This window comes from Camelus bactrianus, chromosome 31, assembly GCF_048773025.1.
Source record: "Camelus bactrianus isolate YW-2024 breed Bactrian camel chromosome 31, ASM4877302v1, whole genome shotgun sequence".
NCBI classification, from domain to species: Eukaryota; Metazoa; Chordata; class Mammalia; order Artiodactyla; family Camelidae; genus Camelus; species Camelus bactrianus.
The window spans coordinates 15,122,026-15,138,353 of record NC_133569.1 but is presented as its reverse complement, the minus strand read 5'-3'; the positions used below and the strand labels follow the sequence as shown (position 1 = coordinate 15,138,353).

The following is a 16,328-nucleotide window of genomic DNA, read 5'->3' as shown; positions in this document are numbered from 1 at the left end:
TTTGTAATGCTTTTCCTCTCTTGCTCAAGGTCACAGCACCTGGGCGCGGCTCTCTCCGGGAGTCTGCGGCGTCCGGCCAGGCCCCTCCCTCCCTTACACCTGGCGCTTCTCCGGGGTCACTGTCACCGATTCGATCCCACTTGCCATCTCTTCACGGTGAACGGGTGAAAATCGCTGCAATTTACGGCAGCCCCAGGCTCTGCAGAGGCATTACTGGAGGGATTACTGCTCAGGCGGAGGGAGGGAGGTCAGGGACTTTTTGCGTCGTCCCTCCTTCCCCAGCCTTTTCTCATAAGGAATATTTGTAGGGGTTGCGGGTGAGGCAGGGGCGTGCAGGCAAAGAAGAGCTTTTTTTCCTTGTAGGAACACAAATCTTCCGTTCCGGCTGTGTTTCCGGGGGCATTCTCATCGGACCTAGCGGGGACTGACTTCCGGTCGGACTTCCCTGTCTTCCGAGTTTGGAGCTCGCCGCTTCCGCCCGGAGATGCTCAGGCTCTGGCTGCGAGCAGCTACTTCCGCCAGGAGTCCTTAGCATCTCGGACTTGGAAAGTGGCCTTAGGGCGGCCTCCTCCTACCTTCAGCCTGCCCACCCGAGGACGGGTCCCAGGTGGCGGCTGCGGCTGCGGCTGCTGGGCCTGTCGCAGAGCGTCCCCGCTGCCCGAATCTTGGGCCTGGGAGGACCGAGTGGTGCGGCAGTGACGCCCGGCCTGGCCCAGCCCGGGCCGAGCCCTGGTCTTCCCGCGGTCGGTGAGGGTGGCCACACGCCTCGCCGCGCCCACCCCAGCCTGGGGCGGGGCGCCGCCGTCCCGCCCGGGTCCCCGCCCCTCCGGCCTGCCCAGCGCCGGGTCATTCCCTTCAGCCCTGCGGCGGTCTGACCGTCTCGTACCTCCGGGGCTCGGCAGTCCCCTGCCTCCGGCCGCTGGAGAACATGGAGTTTGCGGAGCTGATTAAGACCCCGCGGGTGGACAATGTGGTGCTGCACCGGCCTTTCTACCCCGCCGTCGAGGGGACCTTGTGTCTGACTGGCCACCACCTGATCCTGTCCTCCCGGCAGGACAACACGGAGGAGCTATGGCTCCTCCATTCAAACATCGATGCCATCGACAAACGGTGAGTGCCCCTTCCACCTCCTATCCCGCAGGGGACCTAGGGTCCTTAGGTGGACTTCTGCGGGGACTCATCCCCGTGTTTTCCTTGCGTCCCATCGCCCAGCCAGCCAGCAGAACGAGCCCCTCTGGCCTAGATGTGGGATTTGAGTTTAAGAAAGCAAGAGAACCGTCCATATGAGACACCTGGGTTCCATTCAATCTGGCTGGAATTTCCAGGCTTATCACGTGGTTGTTACCGTGATCATCATTTTTGGTACATAACACCATTTGGGTGGATTTGCAACGTTTTCTTTTTAATTTTCTTTTTAAATTTTAAATTGCATCATCATATTTCTTGAATATTACTTGTCCATCATGGTTCATGAAGTCGTGATGGAATGTGATTTTGGTAAAATCTTTACTTGCTACTTTCGAGGAAAACGCAAAGAATTCAGCATATAGTGTCAAATTCCACAAAACCTTTCCCCCCCTCTCAGAAATGCTCAGCTGATCATATTTCTCCTAATTTCTTACCTTCCGGGTCGTCAATTTAAGACTTTCATTATGGGAGACTATAATGTCTTTTATTTATCCTTATTCTGTTGTGCTTTTGGAAAGAACAGAGTTTGTTCTTAAACAGTATTTAATTAATTAACCTCTTTTTTTACACCCCAGACTTTGTCTTTCCAGAGCAGTGTCTCAGAGTCAAAAAGTTATCTTTCATCTGCAGTCAAAATTACCATTTCCCCAGTACTTACTCTAGCCAGAAGGAGGTAAACTGTTGTCCAACTTACACTAAAGTATAAATGAATGACAAGAGCCTTTTCTGTTACCCCTCAGGAGAATTTAGATATTAAGATCCCTAGAGAAGTTATGCCTTAAATGAAAATTATTTCTAATAGCAGAAGCTAAACAATATGGGTGAAGTGGAGATGGGTTTATTTTCCCTAGACTCCTCAGATCACCTGCTCCTGCGTGAAAGTGTTCAGTGTTCTCTCCTGGCCTGCGCAGCAGTCTAACCCCGCTAGTCCGTCAGGCATGGCTCTCCTTGTTCTGCTGCAAACCTGCTTTTCCCTCCTGAGCTCTTGCCATTCCCTTTCATGAACCCTTTTTACCAACCAGTCCCCACAGTTTCGGTTCATCCATACCCTGCATCCTCTCGTGTCTGTGTTTTACTGACGCTCTTCCTTCTGCCTAGAATGCTTGCTTCTCCCAAGTTGATTGAACATTTATTGAATGTCATTATGTTTCAGACATTTTCTGGGGCATTAAGGACACCAAGATGAATAAAATACAGCTCTTCCTGGAGGTTTATAGGCTATCATCCAACTGTTACTCACCTTTCAGTATTCAGTTTAGCCATTTCAAATGCCGCCTCTTCTCACAGGTTCTTCTGTTCATCCCACAACTAGAAGTAATTCCCTCACCTTGAAATCTGATAGCTCTTTAATTATATCTCTTTCAAAGGTATATATTAAAATTTGTGTTTTGATAGTTCCATATATGGTAGCTCCTTGAATCCAGGACTCAAATTTGGTTAATTTTTATCTCCTGTGTCTTGGGCAGATGGGCACATGGGGCAGAAAAAGATGACCCCTGAGTGGTCAGTGGTGCCGTAGAATACAAACTGCATGCCATCAGCTCTTTTCTTTCTTCTTTACCTCTGTGGTTGCTTTTCACTCTCTCATTTCATCATATTTACCTTGCATTTACTACATGCTGGGCCTGGTAAAGCTTAAAAAAGTATGTAAGACAAAGACATTTTAATCTGTTAGGGGAGAAATGACAAACTGTGCACGTTTAGCATTTTCCTGGGAAGCAGCATGATGTAATGGAAAGAGTGTGAGCTAGGTGGTCAGATCAGAGCTTTTTTCACCGTTGCTTTAAAAAAAAGTTACTTCTGTGTGTCTTCTATGTGCTGAGCACTGTCTGGGCCAAGCAGATCCCATGATGATGAAGACAGGCGAGGAGCTTATGTACTAGTGGAGGACTTGGGCATTCAAATAAATCAACTAACAAATGTATAACGATGGCAGGTAATAAGTGCCAGGAAGGAAGATAAGGGAAGATGCAAGGATTGAGAATGCCAGGAGGCAGCATGTTTAGAAAGAACATCAGAGAAGCCAAGTGCCATTTGAATGAGTGGCATGTGAATGAAGGGAGGAAGCCTGCAATGTGAGCATCAGAGGAAGGAGCTTCCCAGCCAGAGGGACCCCGAGCACAGAGACCTGAGGCAGGAGCATGCCTGGCATGCACGAGGAGGAACAAAGAGGCCGGGTGGCAGGAGGGCGATGAGCACCGGGGAGAGGCTAGGGGGAGGGGAGACTGCGGCTGGAGGGATGAGCAGGGGCCAGGTCGTTAGCGCTTTACGCGCCATTGTGATGGTTTTCATGGGAAGCCTTGGAGAGTTGAAAGCAAGGAAGTAGCAGTCGATAGACTATTAGAAGATGATTCTGGTCGCTGGTAGAAGATGGATTGTGGAAGAGCAAGAGTGGAAACAGCAGGCCCAGTTAGGGGCAAAAGGTGATGGCGGCTGGGAGTGGCAGCAGTAGCAGGGCGGTCAGCAGCCATCAGCTTTGGGAGGGATTTTGAAGGCTGAGCCCCACGCCCTGCTGGGGAGCTGTGAGTGGGTTGTGAGAGGGAGAGCAGGACTAGCAAGGAGTCCTTGGGCGCTGCCTCTTAGTCCGGTGCCCTTGGGTGGGCTGCGGTACCTCCCTGAGCCTCGCTTCTGTTGCAGCCCCCTCGTATCTTCTAGTAACTTGTACTTGAATAAGGTTTTACAAGCTTGTAGAATACTTTCGTGTACGCAGCACACGAAATTTTATTTGATCTTTTCAGCAGACAAGGGTACACAAATTTTACAATTGTTCATTTTTTTCTTTTTATGGTAGAAAGTTGAGTTAGTCCTGCTCAGTTAATGACTCATCACTTTAATGGCTGATCCATTACCAGGTTTCCTCGGTTTTTTATTTTATTCTTTTTCAGCCCTAGTTTTCACTCCCATTTTCCACTTTGTCCTCAGTCCCCACAGACAGCTGTGCTGAGTGCTGCTGCCTGTCCTCAGGGATGTGTGTATCCCTGTAAAGCGGACAGCGCCGTTGCATGTGGGTGAGTGAGTTTCATTCACCTGAGTTGGATCATGTTGTAGATCTTGTCTGTTTCTCAACGTTTTAACTCAGTGCTCTTTTTTCCCAAGATCTCTTCATGTTGCTGTATGTACACCTGTTATTTCACTGCTTCTGACTGCAGCACAGAATTCCGAAGTGCCTATGACAGTTTACTTATCTGACCCTTTTCCAGCTCCTGCAGTCACAAATGACTTTGGTAAACAGACTCATTCAGGTCCCATTACAGTCTTGTGCAAGAGTTTTTCTGAGACTGTGTCTGGGATGAGACTGAACTAGAAAGCAGACGTATGGTTCACATCCCGAAGTCCTGCCAGATGGCTCTCCAAAATGGCTCTTCCCCTTTGCCCTCCCACCGTGGTCCTTATTTCCACCACATTCTTACCAGCATTTGGTATTATTGTCCTTCTAATTTTTGCCAATCTGATGATTATGAAATAGTATCTCTATTTGAATTTGTATTTCTCTAATTAGCAGGGGGTTTAAGTATCTCTTAATATACTTCTTAGCAAATCATTAAAATGTTTTTTGCCTTGGCCCATTTTTAAAAACTAGATTTGTTGTCTTTCTTGTGTTGATTTGCACAGTTCCTTTTATACTCTTTAGGTTTTAATTCTTCAGTTAGACATTGCAGATATCTTCTTATTTCTCAGCCGCTTACTAACTTTAGTGTGGTGCCCTTTGTTGAACAGAAGTCCTTAATTTTAATGCAGAATTCATCAATTCTTTATGGTTTGTGCTTTTTAAGTCTTACTTAAGAAGTCTTTCCTTATCCCAGGATTACCAGGACATTCTCCTACATTTTCTTCCATATTAGCTTTACAGCTTTACCCTTCGTTTTTAGGTCTTTAATTCGTTTGGGTTCTGCCTTTGTTTCAAGTGTAGTAAGAATGGAAACAATAGCTTCCTGCCTCTTCGCACCTCTGTGATCAGAAGCAGCAGTCTACGTTCACAGCACAGATCCCTGATATTTGCAGGACAGGGTCCTTTTTGCCCACCCTGGCTCAAATAAGCCGTGTGCAAGCTGGTGCAAGCTGCTCCAGGAACATGTGCACAGCTGTCTGCCACACTGCTGGGGGTGGGGGATGGGTGGCGACTATTTTGCTAAAAGCTCAATTTATCCAAAATTAACTGCAGTTTATCATCCAAGTCTTTCCCAAGCCCTTAATAGACATCAGAGTTCCAAAACAGTTGCATCAAAGAGAGTCTGCCAGTGCAGTGGTTGTCTAGGTAGAAGACAGATTTCTGTTGTTTCCCGCTGCACCATGTTACAGAATCTTCCCTGAGTTTTGAGGGTTGTTTTTTTTTTAAAGTATGTTCTGATACAAATCCTTTATCAAATGAAAGATTTTCAAGTGTTTTCTCTCTGTCTGTGGCTTGTCTTTTCATTCTCTTTAACTGTGTCTTTCAGAGAGCAAATGTTTAAAAATGTGAAGACGTACAATTTATTAGTTCTTATATAGATTGGAGTCATTTTTTCCCACAGTAGAACTTTTTTCAAAATCAGAGTCAGTCTTCTCAAAGCCTGCTGCTGCTTTATCAACTAAGTTTGTGTAATATTCTAAATGCTTTGTTGTCATTTCAACAATCTTCACAGCATCTTCACCAGGAGTAGATTCCGTTTGAAGAAAATACTTTCTTTGCTCAACTCCTTACCCATCAAAATTTTATCTTGAGACGGCAGCAGTTCATTCACATCTTCAGGCTCCCCCACTAATTCTTGTTCTCTTGCTGTTTCCTCCACACCTGCAGTGACTTCCTCCACCAAATGCTTGAACCCCTCAGTGTCATCCATGAGGGTTGTTCTTCCAAACTCCTGTTAATGTTAATATTTTGACCTCTTCCCATGAATCCCAAATAATCTTGATGGCATCTAGAATGGTGAATCTTTTCCAGAAAGTTTTCAATTTACTTTGCCCAGTTCCATCAGAAGAATCACTGTATGTGGCAGCTATACCCTTATGAAATGTATTTCTTAAGTAATAAGACTTAAAAATCAAAATTACCCCTGATCCATGGTCTGCAGAATGGACATTGTGTTAAAAGGCATAAAAACAACATTAATCTCATTGTATGTCTCCATCAGATAATGGGTGACCAGGTGCATTGTCAGTGAGCAGTAATATTTTGAAAAGAATCTTCTTTTGAGCAACAGGTCTCAATGGTGAGCTTAAAATATTCAGTAAACCTTGTTGTACACAGATGTGCTGCCATCCAGGCTTTGTTGTTCCATTTATGGAGCACAGGCGGAGTAAATTTAGCATCATTCTTAAGGGCCCTGGAACTTTGGGAATGGTAAATGAGCATTGGCTTCAACTTTAAGTCACTAACTACATTGGCCCCTAACAAGAGAGTCTGACTGTCCTTAGAATCTTTGCAGCAGGCATTGACTTCTCTCTCTAGCTACGAGAAGCCCTAGATGGCACGTTCTTCCAATGTAAGGCTGTTTTGTCTATATTGGGAATCTGTTGTTTAGTGTTGCCACTTTCATTAATTAACTCTCTTAGCTGGATCTCCTGGGTGGCTCAGCTTCTGCGTCACCACTTCGTACTTCACCTTGCACTTTTATGTTACGGAGTTGGCCTCTTCCCTTAAATCTCACGAACCAACTTCTGCTGGCTTCAGACTTTTCCTTCATAGCTTTCTTACCTCTCTGCCTTCAGAGAATTAAGAGAGAGTGAGGACCTTGTTCTGGATCAGGCTTGACTTAAGGGAACGTTGTAGCTAGTTGGTTTTCTATCCAGACCACTGAAACTTTATTCATGTCAGCAGTGAGGGGGTTTTGGTTTCTTACCATTCATGTGTTCACTGGAGGGGCACTTTTAATTTCCTTTAAGAACTTTTCCTTTGCATTCACAACTTGCTAACTATTTGGCATAAGAAGGCTAATTTTTGGCCAATCTCAGTTTCTGACATATCACCAAGCTGAATCATTTCTAGCTTTTGATTTTAAAGTGAGATATGTGACCCTTCTTTTCACTTACAGTTATTAATTGGCTTAATTTAAATATTCTGTCCAAGGGAGTAGGGAGACCTGAGGAGAGGGAGAGAAATGGAGAAACGGCCAATTGATGGAGCAGTCAGAACACACACATTTATCAATTAAGTTTGCTGTCTTATATGGGCCTAGTTACTGGTCCCCCAAAACAATTACAACAGTAACATTAAAGATGATCAATCTCAGATCACCATAACAAGTTTGAAATATTGCAGGACTTTCCAAAATATTACGCAAAGAGATGAAATGAGCAAATGCTATTGGAAAGATGGCACCAATAGTTGGACTTAGGGCTGCCACAAACGTTCAGTCTGTAAAAGCACAGTATCTATGAAGCTCGACCAAGTGCAGTAAAACGAGGTCTGCCTGGGTAGATGGGGATCGCAACTAACCTTCTGGTTTTGAAGAAATAATCGTATACTTTGAGCTGGGAGTATATATGTTCCTAAGCGTAATTTGTAATTTTTTTTAATAGGTTTGTGGGACCACTGGGTACCATCATCATAAAATGTAAAGATTTTCGAATTATTCAGTTGGATATTCCTGGAATGGAGGAATGTTTGAATATAGCTAGTTCTATTGAGGTAAGTATTTTGGAAGAAAAATTTAATGAAAACAAAGAATCATAAGAAAGAACCTTATATTCTGATTCAAAATAGCTCTTGCGTTTCTTTGTTAGTTATCTGATCATGTTCTACGACTCAGATACTGAAGACTGGAAGGAAAGGTCTCACCCTAAGGTGTTTTTATAGGATTTTATTGACTTGTGGCAGTTTCTAGTGTTCCTTATTCTTCCAGGTTCATCTACGTTGTAGCATGTGACAGGATTTCCTTGCCTTTTAAGGCTGAATAATATTCTATCGTGTGTACGTAAATGGTGAGACTTTTAAAAAACATTTCTTTTGTAAAGTAAGTAATTATCACCAGTGATTGTAGTCTTATGTTTGTTCTTACTTAATCTGAATTTCCATATATCAGGTTTGCTTAAGACAGGATGTGTTTGTTTACATTTACATAAACAATATTGAATGTCTGTTCAGATTGCAAATAATAGAAATTGTATCTGGATAATTTAATGTTTCAATTGAAGAGCTCACACTATTTTCTTTCCCATTCTAACCATTTTGGTACATGCTCAGATTTTGAATTGCCTTATTTTAAATCACTGCCACTAAATTATAGCAATTAACTTTGTGTTTACGGTATTTTCTAGATAATTATAGAGACACACTGGTTTTTTTTTTTTCTTCTGTCTTTGAGTGACAAATCTGGCTTTGTATCCAGAATAAATGCTATCGGCTTAATTATTAAAGGGCGGCAGAGAGGCTTAAGTCTGTAAGTAGGATTTCATGTGGCTTTTAAACAAAAGTAGAGAAATAGAGAAACAACTGTCGTGGCACTGAGAAAATGGCATATAGCATTTTTCTTCCTTTCCTAAATTTTCCTTAAAGAAATGAGAAGATGAGCTGAACTGTTGGTCTTACATATTCATCATTTGGGAATAACACGGTAATGTTGATCTGGCTGGATCCGCTGGCGTGAGTGAGAAATACCCTGTGGCTTCTAGGCTGTAAAAAGGAAGCGCCGTCCTGCTCTTTGGGCGGGGGAATGCTGCTCACCCACTGCGGCTGAGCATGTGTTTTTTTTCAGTTGTGGGGTTGGACTTTCACTGACCCATCTCTTTTTTTCCTTAGCCCTTTTCCAACTTGTGAGATAGCTGATCAGCGAGTGTTAGTAAAGTTGCCTCTGGTGAGGAAACAGGGCAAAGCCTGTTACCCCACTGTGTGCTTGTATTTACTTAGCATCAGACACTGATCAGTCGTTTACTTAGCCGTACATGTTTCCTAAAGCTCTGTGGAAACTGGCTGATTGTGCAGAAGTTCTCATGGCTGAAAAGAAGCCATAAATTCTGAGCCATTCTCATACTTTGACCTCAGAAAGTGATTCTCTATTGATTGATTTTACAGCATAGTAAATGCACATAGTGAACTTGGCCTCTAGCCTTTCCCTGGCACCCAATTTCCCTCCCTTCTTCTATACATCTTGACATAATTTAGGAGTAAAAAGTGAATTTCTTATGTAGCACAGTTAAGCTTTTCTTTGTTATCAAGGGCCCATTTGCCCAAGTGCATTCTGCTGCCACAGACAGAGTCCCATTGAAAGGATAGCTGGCAAGTGCTGTTTCCTGAATTACAGCAGGAAGTCTGATGGGCCTTTTCCCCGTGTAGTTTCAGTTGCCTTTTGGGGTTGTGATGATTTCAGTTCTTTCAGCATTAATGTTTTTAAAGGAAAGGTTCTGTCTCCAGTGACGTGAAAGTGCAATCATGACAAGTCCAAGTCTGAGTGCTTACTGCCTGCCAGAAAGGTTACTGACTTACATTTAAAATAATGTTTGTACCAACCGCTATGGAAACCAGTATGGAAGTTCAGTATGGCGGTTCCTCAAGAAATTAGAAATAGAACCACCATGTGATCCAGCAGTCCCACTTCTAGGTATATATCCAAAGGAACTACGATGATTGTCTTAAAGAGGTATCTGTACTCCCATGTTCATAGCAGCCTTATTCATAATAGCCAAGGTATGGAAACAACCTGAGTGTCTGTCATCAGATGAATGGGTACAGAAAACGGTATGTATTCACCATGGAATATTATTCAGCCTTGAGAAAGGAAGTAATCCTGCCATTTGCAGCAACATGGATGAAACTGGAGGACATTATGCTAAGTGAAATAAGCCAGACAGAGAAAAACAAATATTGCATGGTATCACTTGTATGTGGAATATGTGTGTGTGTGTGTATGTGTATATATATATGTATAGTCAAACTCATATAAACAGGAAGTAGAAAAGTGGTTACCAGGGGCTGGGGGTGGGTAGGGGAGTGAAACATGGAGAGGCTGGTAAAAGTTACAAATGTTCAGGTACAAGATGAGTAAGGTCTAACCTATTACGTGGACTGTAGTTGATAACACTATATTATATAATTGAAATTTGCTAAGAGTAGAACTCAAATGTTCTTATAAACAACAAAAGGTAAATATGTGAGGTGATGGATGTGTCAAATCACTCAGTAGGGGAAACCCTTTCACAATGTGTGTGTCTATCAAATCATCACACTGTACACTTGATATCTCTTAGTTTTATTTGTCAATTTATATTGCAGTAAAGCTGCAAAAAAATTTAATATTGCAAAGAATATCTTTTAAATAAATAAATACAACAAAATTTAAAAACTAAATAAATAAAATGAAATACAGGCCCTGCTACCCAGTGACAGCTCTGGCCTAGATCAGATGCAGGCCTTGGCCTTTCTGCCTCTGTTTGGTGTGTTTGGCAGCCAGAGACGATGGAGAAGTCAGTAATGGACTACACAGCCATGCTGCTTATTTTCTGTTATATGAGCCTTGTGGCGAAGATGTCACGATTTACGGACAGACAGAAGAGTAACTTCGGATGGGGATGTTTTTGTTAAACTGCTAAACTACATGTCTGGTCTATTTTTAATAAGTCATGGGCCCATCCTTCTGTAAGACTGATCATTGTGTGACCTAGAAGGAGGTCGCTTTATCCTGAGGGTTTGGGGGTATTGATGGTGAGTCTCCGTCCCCACTCCAGGAAGGTGTCTCCATAATTACTGCAGTTTGCATTATGCTCATTGATTTTGGTGCCCTCTTTTTCCCAGCCATAGAAACGCTTCCTATAGCTCCTCTGTCAGAAGTATGAAACTGCCATGTTCCATCTGTCTGTACTTCCATCTAGTCAGTTTTACCTGGTATCACCCGGAATTCAAGTGCTTCAGATGAACAGAGGCTCATTTTGAACATTGAGTTATTGCCCTGGCTTGAGAATGGGTCAGTGTAGCGTACACAGATGTGATGACAGCTGGCCACGCCGCTCTAGGAAGGGAGGAAATGAACGTTGATGGAATTACTTTAAGGTTTATTATGTGCCAGGCACTGTTCTAGCCCTGTTACCTACGTTTTCTCTCTTCATGCTCTTAATAGCCCTATGAGGTCAGTATGGTTGTTTCCTCTACTTTATAATTGAGGAATCTAGGCATGAAGTGGTTACATTGCTTAACTCCTGTTGCACTGGGACCTGGAATTTGACTCCATTCTGACTCTTTGGCTACTAAGCTGTATCACCCTTCTTTTATAATTGCTAACAAATAGTGATTTAAAATAATTTACTTATGTTTATATAGTTAATAACTGGATTTTGAGCCAAGACCTTACTGACTAACCAAAACCTGTTCTCTGATCCCCAGAAATATTTGGCCCTTTTTATTAGGCTTTATTATAAATGGTTTCAAGGATTTCTTTCATTTTTCTCCTAGAATAAGTGTGCAGATGGTTTTGTTCTTTTATTCATTCGCAAATGCTAATTGAGTGTGTTATGTGCCAGATAGCTTGTTAGATGCTGAAAGCATGGAAATTAGCCTCCATAGGCTATAACAGGAAGTAGTGAGAAATACAGTGTTAGAGAAATGTATTGGGTGTCCATCATTATTGAGCCATGTTTGTTTAATACCAGCTTGGCAGCTAGAAAGTGTTCCGAGTTGTGGTGTGCTCCTTTCTCCCCCAGGCCTTGTCCACCCTGGACTCCATCACTCTGATGTATCCTTTCTTTTACCGGCCCATGTTTGACGTGATAGAAGACGGCTGGCATTCCTTCCTCCCTGAGCAGGAGTTTGAACTCTACTCTTCAGCTGTGAGTACCTCCTGAGAGAACTATGGGTAATGAGAAGGAGCCCAGCACCTAACTCTTCTTGTGAAAACGGTCACTTCCTTTCCACAGGGAATGACGTGCAGCTGACGTGCCCAAGCCTGGAGGAAGCGCTGCTGGCCGTGAGCGCGGCAGCCTCTGCCCCTCAGAGGCTCGCACCGTTCGTTCTCAGTGCTGCCGCTTAAGTGACTTTTCTCCTAGCGGACTGAGTGTGCTCCAAATGTCACTTGTTTAAATTTTGAAAATGACATTCTCTATACCAAACACAATTTTAAAGACATACAACTAAAATGCAATAAAAATATAAGGCTCCAAGGAGTATATCTAAGAAAAGATATGCAAGATGTCCCTTGAATTCTAAGCTTTATTGAAAAAATTAAGAGAACTTTAAAAAGTCCCTGTGCTCATAGACAAGGAGAGTAAATATTATAAAGACGTAGTGCCTCTAAATCAGTCTGTAAAGTCAGTGCCGTCGTATTGAAACCCCAGCAAGTCTTTACATGGAGTTTGATAGAAGTTCCATGAAAGAGCGAAGGGCCAGGAGAAGCCAAGTTTCTCTTAAAGAATAAAAGTGGGGAGGAGGAGACTAGGAGGGGTAACCTACCAGCTACCAAGCTTGTTCTAAAAGCTACCGACGTACTGCAGCCCGACCAGTGGGACAGAATAGAGTCCCGCACGTGTGGAAACTTGTATGTGACAGAGGTGGCACTGCAGGTCAGTGGAGAATCAGCATTCTCCAGAGTAGGAAATTGATGAATAAAACCTAATAGTAGAACCCCACCCCCAAAAAAAAGCTAAAAGAGTTGAAAATGGTTATTTCTGGGAAAGGGAATTAGATCATGGGTGAGCAGGAAACAGATAATGTCTTTTAAAAAAAAATAATGTGGGGGAGGGTATAGCTCAAGTGACACAAGGTCTTGGGTTCAATTCCCAGTACCTCCTCGAAACAAATAAATAAACCTAATTACTCCCCCAAATAAATAAATAAAATTAAATAAAAAAAAGAATCTTTTAAAAACTGTCTTTTAAATTAGCAACAAATAACTTTGAACAGTGAAAAAATTTAACTAAAAATATGATATTGTACCTTTATAAAGGTTTTTTTTTTTTTTAAATACTCTTCCACTATATCAAACATGCTTCAGTTTATCTTCCTGATGCTACAACCCATGGCCAGTATGTTAGGCCAACTCTGATTTACAGGAACATACCGAAATTTACATGCACATAATTTGATTGGTTGGTTGATTGCTGTGCAAAGGTTTTTACAGCCCTCAAGTAGTTTTCATTTTTGATGTTAGAAATAAGTTGTCATTGGATAGTTTTATATTGTATACTTTTAGTCCTTAGTATACTGAATTAGAAATTATTTCATTGGCTCATAAGTATTAATCTTAGTATTAAGTTGCTGTTGCTTTAAGGAAGAAGTTACCAATCCTACATTTTCCTCCTTTTTTAAATAACAGAAATGAGCAAGGGATTGGACGTAGGTAGCGGCTCTGCTCTGCCCTGTTCTAGTTAAGCGTTATCTGGAGTGCTAGCCTTTCTGTTGCTGTGCTTTAAGGGAGAGTGCCGTTAACAAAGCCAGTGGTGCCCAGAGAAGGATGATGAGATGATGTTGGCCCTGATACCCATAAACACACTTAATATATTTATCTCGGAGAATACAAGACTAGGGAGAAACTGCTGTCTTTTATGTGCTCCAAAGGATGTTGTATGAAATAGGGAACTTAACTGAAATCACAGTTAAAAAAAACAATAGAGGAAGTTAACAGAGCACCAAGTTTTGCTCAGTGTGAGGAAGAACTTTCTAGGAACTAGGGTACCTAGCACTGCAGAAAGCTGACCTCAGGAATGGCGCTCCACTGATGATTTAAGTGTGTGCTGGATCCTTCTGTTAGTTCCCCAGAGATGGCTTCTTCCTGTGTGAAAGTTGATCTCCAAGCTCGTTCCTTTAAAATTTCTCAGGTTATTTTGTGACACTGTGATGCTTGCTTAGCTTTGAAGTATTTTGTGTTTTTCAGACCAGTGAATGGAGGTTAAGCTACGTCAATAAGGAATTTGCTGTCTGCCCCTCTTACCCACCAATTGTCATCGTGCCCAGAGCCATCGATGACGAAGCTCTCCGGAAGGTAGCTGCGTTTCGACACGGAGGCCGCTTCCCAGTTCTCAGCTATTACCATAAAAAAAACGGAATGGTAAGTGGACAAGCAGTACTGAGCAGCTTGGTCTACAGAAAGAACTGGTCTGAGGTTCTTTTCTTAGACACATTCCCCTTTCCTGTGTACCTGTTCCCTGACGTGAAGGAGAAGTCTCTCCTGCCAGGACTGCCTTTTACTTAGACTTTGGGGAATCAGAAGTAGAGTGTTTTCTGTGATCGGGGTCTGACTTTGGATTCTTCTCCTGAGGCTGCTTAACCTTCGCAAAGCCCAGCTGGGTAGATCCTCAGGACTCAGGACCAAGGGAACTAATGTTCCTTTGACACTTTAACTATCACTCGTAGGTAGAAAAATAAATTTCTCTGACCAAAATAATGCCGTTATACTTTAATTATTCTCACGAAATTTTCTTATGAAAAGTAAATTGAGCAGACGTTTTAATTTTCAAAAGGGTGAAGAGTGACATGTCACTCGTCACAACCTAAGTAAACGTGGAGTCAGGAGTTGAATAGGCAAGTGCTTGCTGTGTGTTCGTTCCCTAAATTTTTTTCTAAATCTGTTTCTCTCCTCTTATTTTCTCTCAGTCAGTAAACTCTGCTTCTCGTTTTGAATCCGGCAGTAAATTAGGAGATAAGTTACAGTTATCCTCTGTTTTCCTTCTTCCTCTTGTAGTAAGTCCAGCATAGATATTTAAGGATAAAAATATTTCTAAAACTCAGGTCACCTATCCTGCTTGCTCAGTAGTGTTTCTCTTTACTAGGTTCATCATAAAGCATTTTAACAACTGATATAAAATACACTGTTCTGTCCATTTACATGGTAAGTGCAGCCTGAGAGCCATTGTCATCCTCTGGGTGACCTTCCTTGTTCATGTTAACCTTCAAGGTAGTTAAGTTATATTATTGGCTGAGGTTGAAATAACTAAACCATTCACTGGGGAAGAGATCAGTATAATAGACATTGAGTTTTTGAGAAAAGTTTCAAAAGCAAACCTTTCAAAATATATAGTTGGTGGTATTTGGAGACAGGCGGTTAAGTCCTGGAATACTGCATGGAAGAGGGCCACTGGTGAATAACTCAGAGATAGATAGCTCTCAAGATAGTAAAAATGATTCCCAAAACAAGAATAATAGTGCATAAGCTTTTTTTTATTTTACCATTGGTGCCTTTTCTCTTTATAATTCTTAATAAAACCTGCCAACCCTAAGTTTATCTAGTTGAAGCAAAAGTTTACTGGCATACAGGCCATTATTATTATCTTAATTACAGGCCCAAATCTGCTGGATAATTAGTTCACTGATTAAATGAATTATAATACTGGTCTTAAAGAGAAATTATAATTTATTATGTGAAAGTATTCTGAGATAGTAGGAGGAAAATCATGTGAGAGTGCAAGTCTTATTTTTGTTTTACAATTATCAACAGTCGTCAGTGTATAAAAATATTTTGTTTGTTTTAGGATCAAACCCCTCTCCAAAGTAACACAGTTTTTTGAGATACTGTTAATCTAGCCAATTCATTTCTGTTTTCAGAATCTTTGAAAACAGCTACTGCTAAATTTTAGACTGTATTGTGCTTGTAGGTAATTATGCGAAGTGGTCAGCCACTCACTGGCACAAATGGGAGACGGTGCAAAGAAGATGAGAAGCTGATAAATGCTACCCTCAGAGCAGGAAAGCGGGGCTACATCATCGACACCCGGCCTCTGAACGTAGCTCAGCAAGCCAGAGCCAAAGGAGGCGGCTTCGAGCAAGAAGCTCATTATCCCCAGTGGAGGCGGATTCATAAGTCCATTGAGAGGTAAAAGATTCAGGAGACGGCAGTGGACTCCTAGTGAAGCTGATTAGAATGGGTGAAAAATCACAAGTTTTCAAACGAACCTGCATATTAACTTAGAGTCCAAAATTGGCTGTGTATCCTGTCTTTGTGTTTTATAAGATTATTGTGGATGCTGACAGATGAGTTTTAATCAAATAGCATTTTTTTCTAAGTTAGCTCTGAAATGTCATCACCACGAAGTCTGTCCTCCCGTTCCTTAAAAGTCAGCAGGCCACCAAACTTACTGAAAAGATGCGCTACGGGTGATTATACTTTCCTAAGTCAAAAGACTCAGATTTAATTTCCCCCATTCTCACTTATTTTCACACCTTGTTTCCTCCAACTACGTCATCTCTCCTTTATGCCTGCAGTTAGTGGCTTGTTGGTGGATGGATGAGAGTTGGCGCTAATGAA

General features: G+C 42.2%; 1 protein-coding gene across 1 annotated transcript in view; it reads left to right on the top strand.

Annotated features, from left to right (window-relative positions):
- Positions 1–472: 472 nt before the first annotated feature.
- The window catches only part of MTMR9 (myotubularin related protein 9), a 31,227-nt gene continuing 15,371 nt past the window's right edge, over positions 473–16,328 (top strand). Inside the window, exons 1-5 of the mRNA XM_010967832.3 lie at positions 473–1,110; positions 7,687–7,795; positions 11,797–11,922; positions 13,962–14,135; positions 15,679–15,896. Of these exons, the coding sequence (XP_010966134.1) occupies positions 929–1,110; positions 7,687–7,795; positions 11,797–11,922; positions 13,962–14,135; positions 15,679–15,896 (809 nt within the window). The 5' untranslated portion in view covers positions 473–928. The remainder of the gene's footprint in view (positions 1,111–7,686; positions 7,796–11,796; positions 11,923–13,961; positions 14,136–15,678; positions 15,897–16,328) is intronic.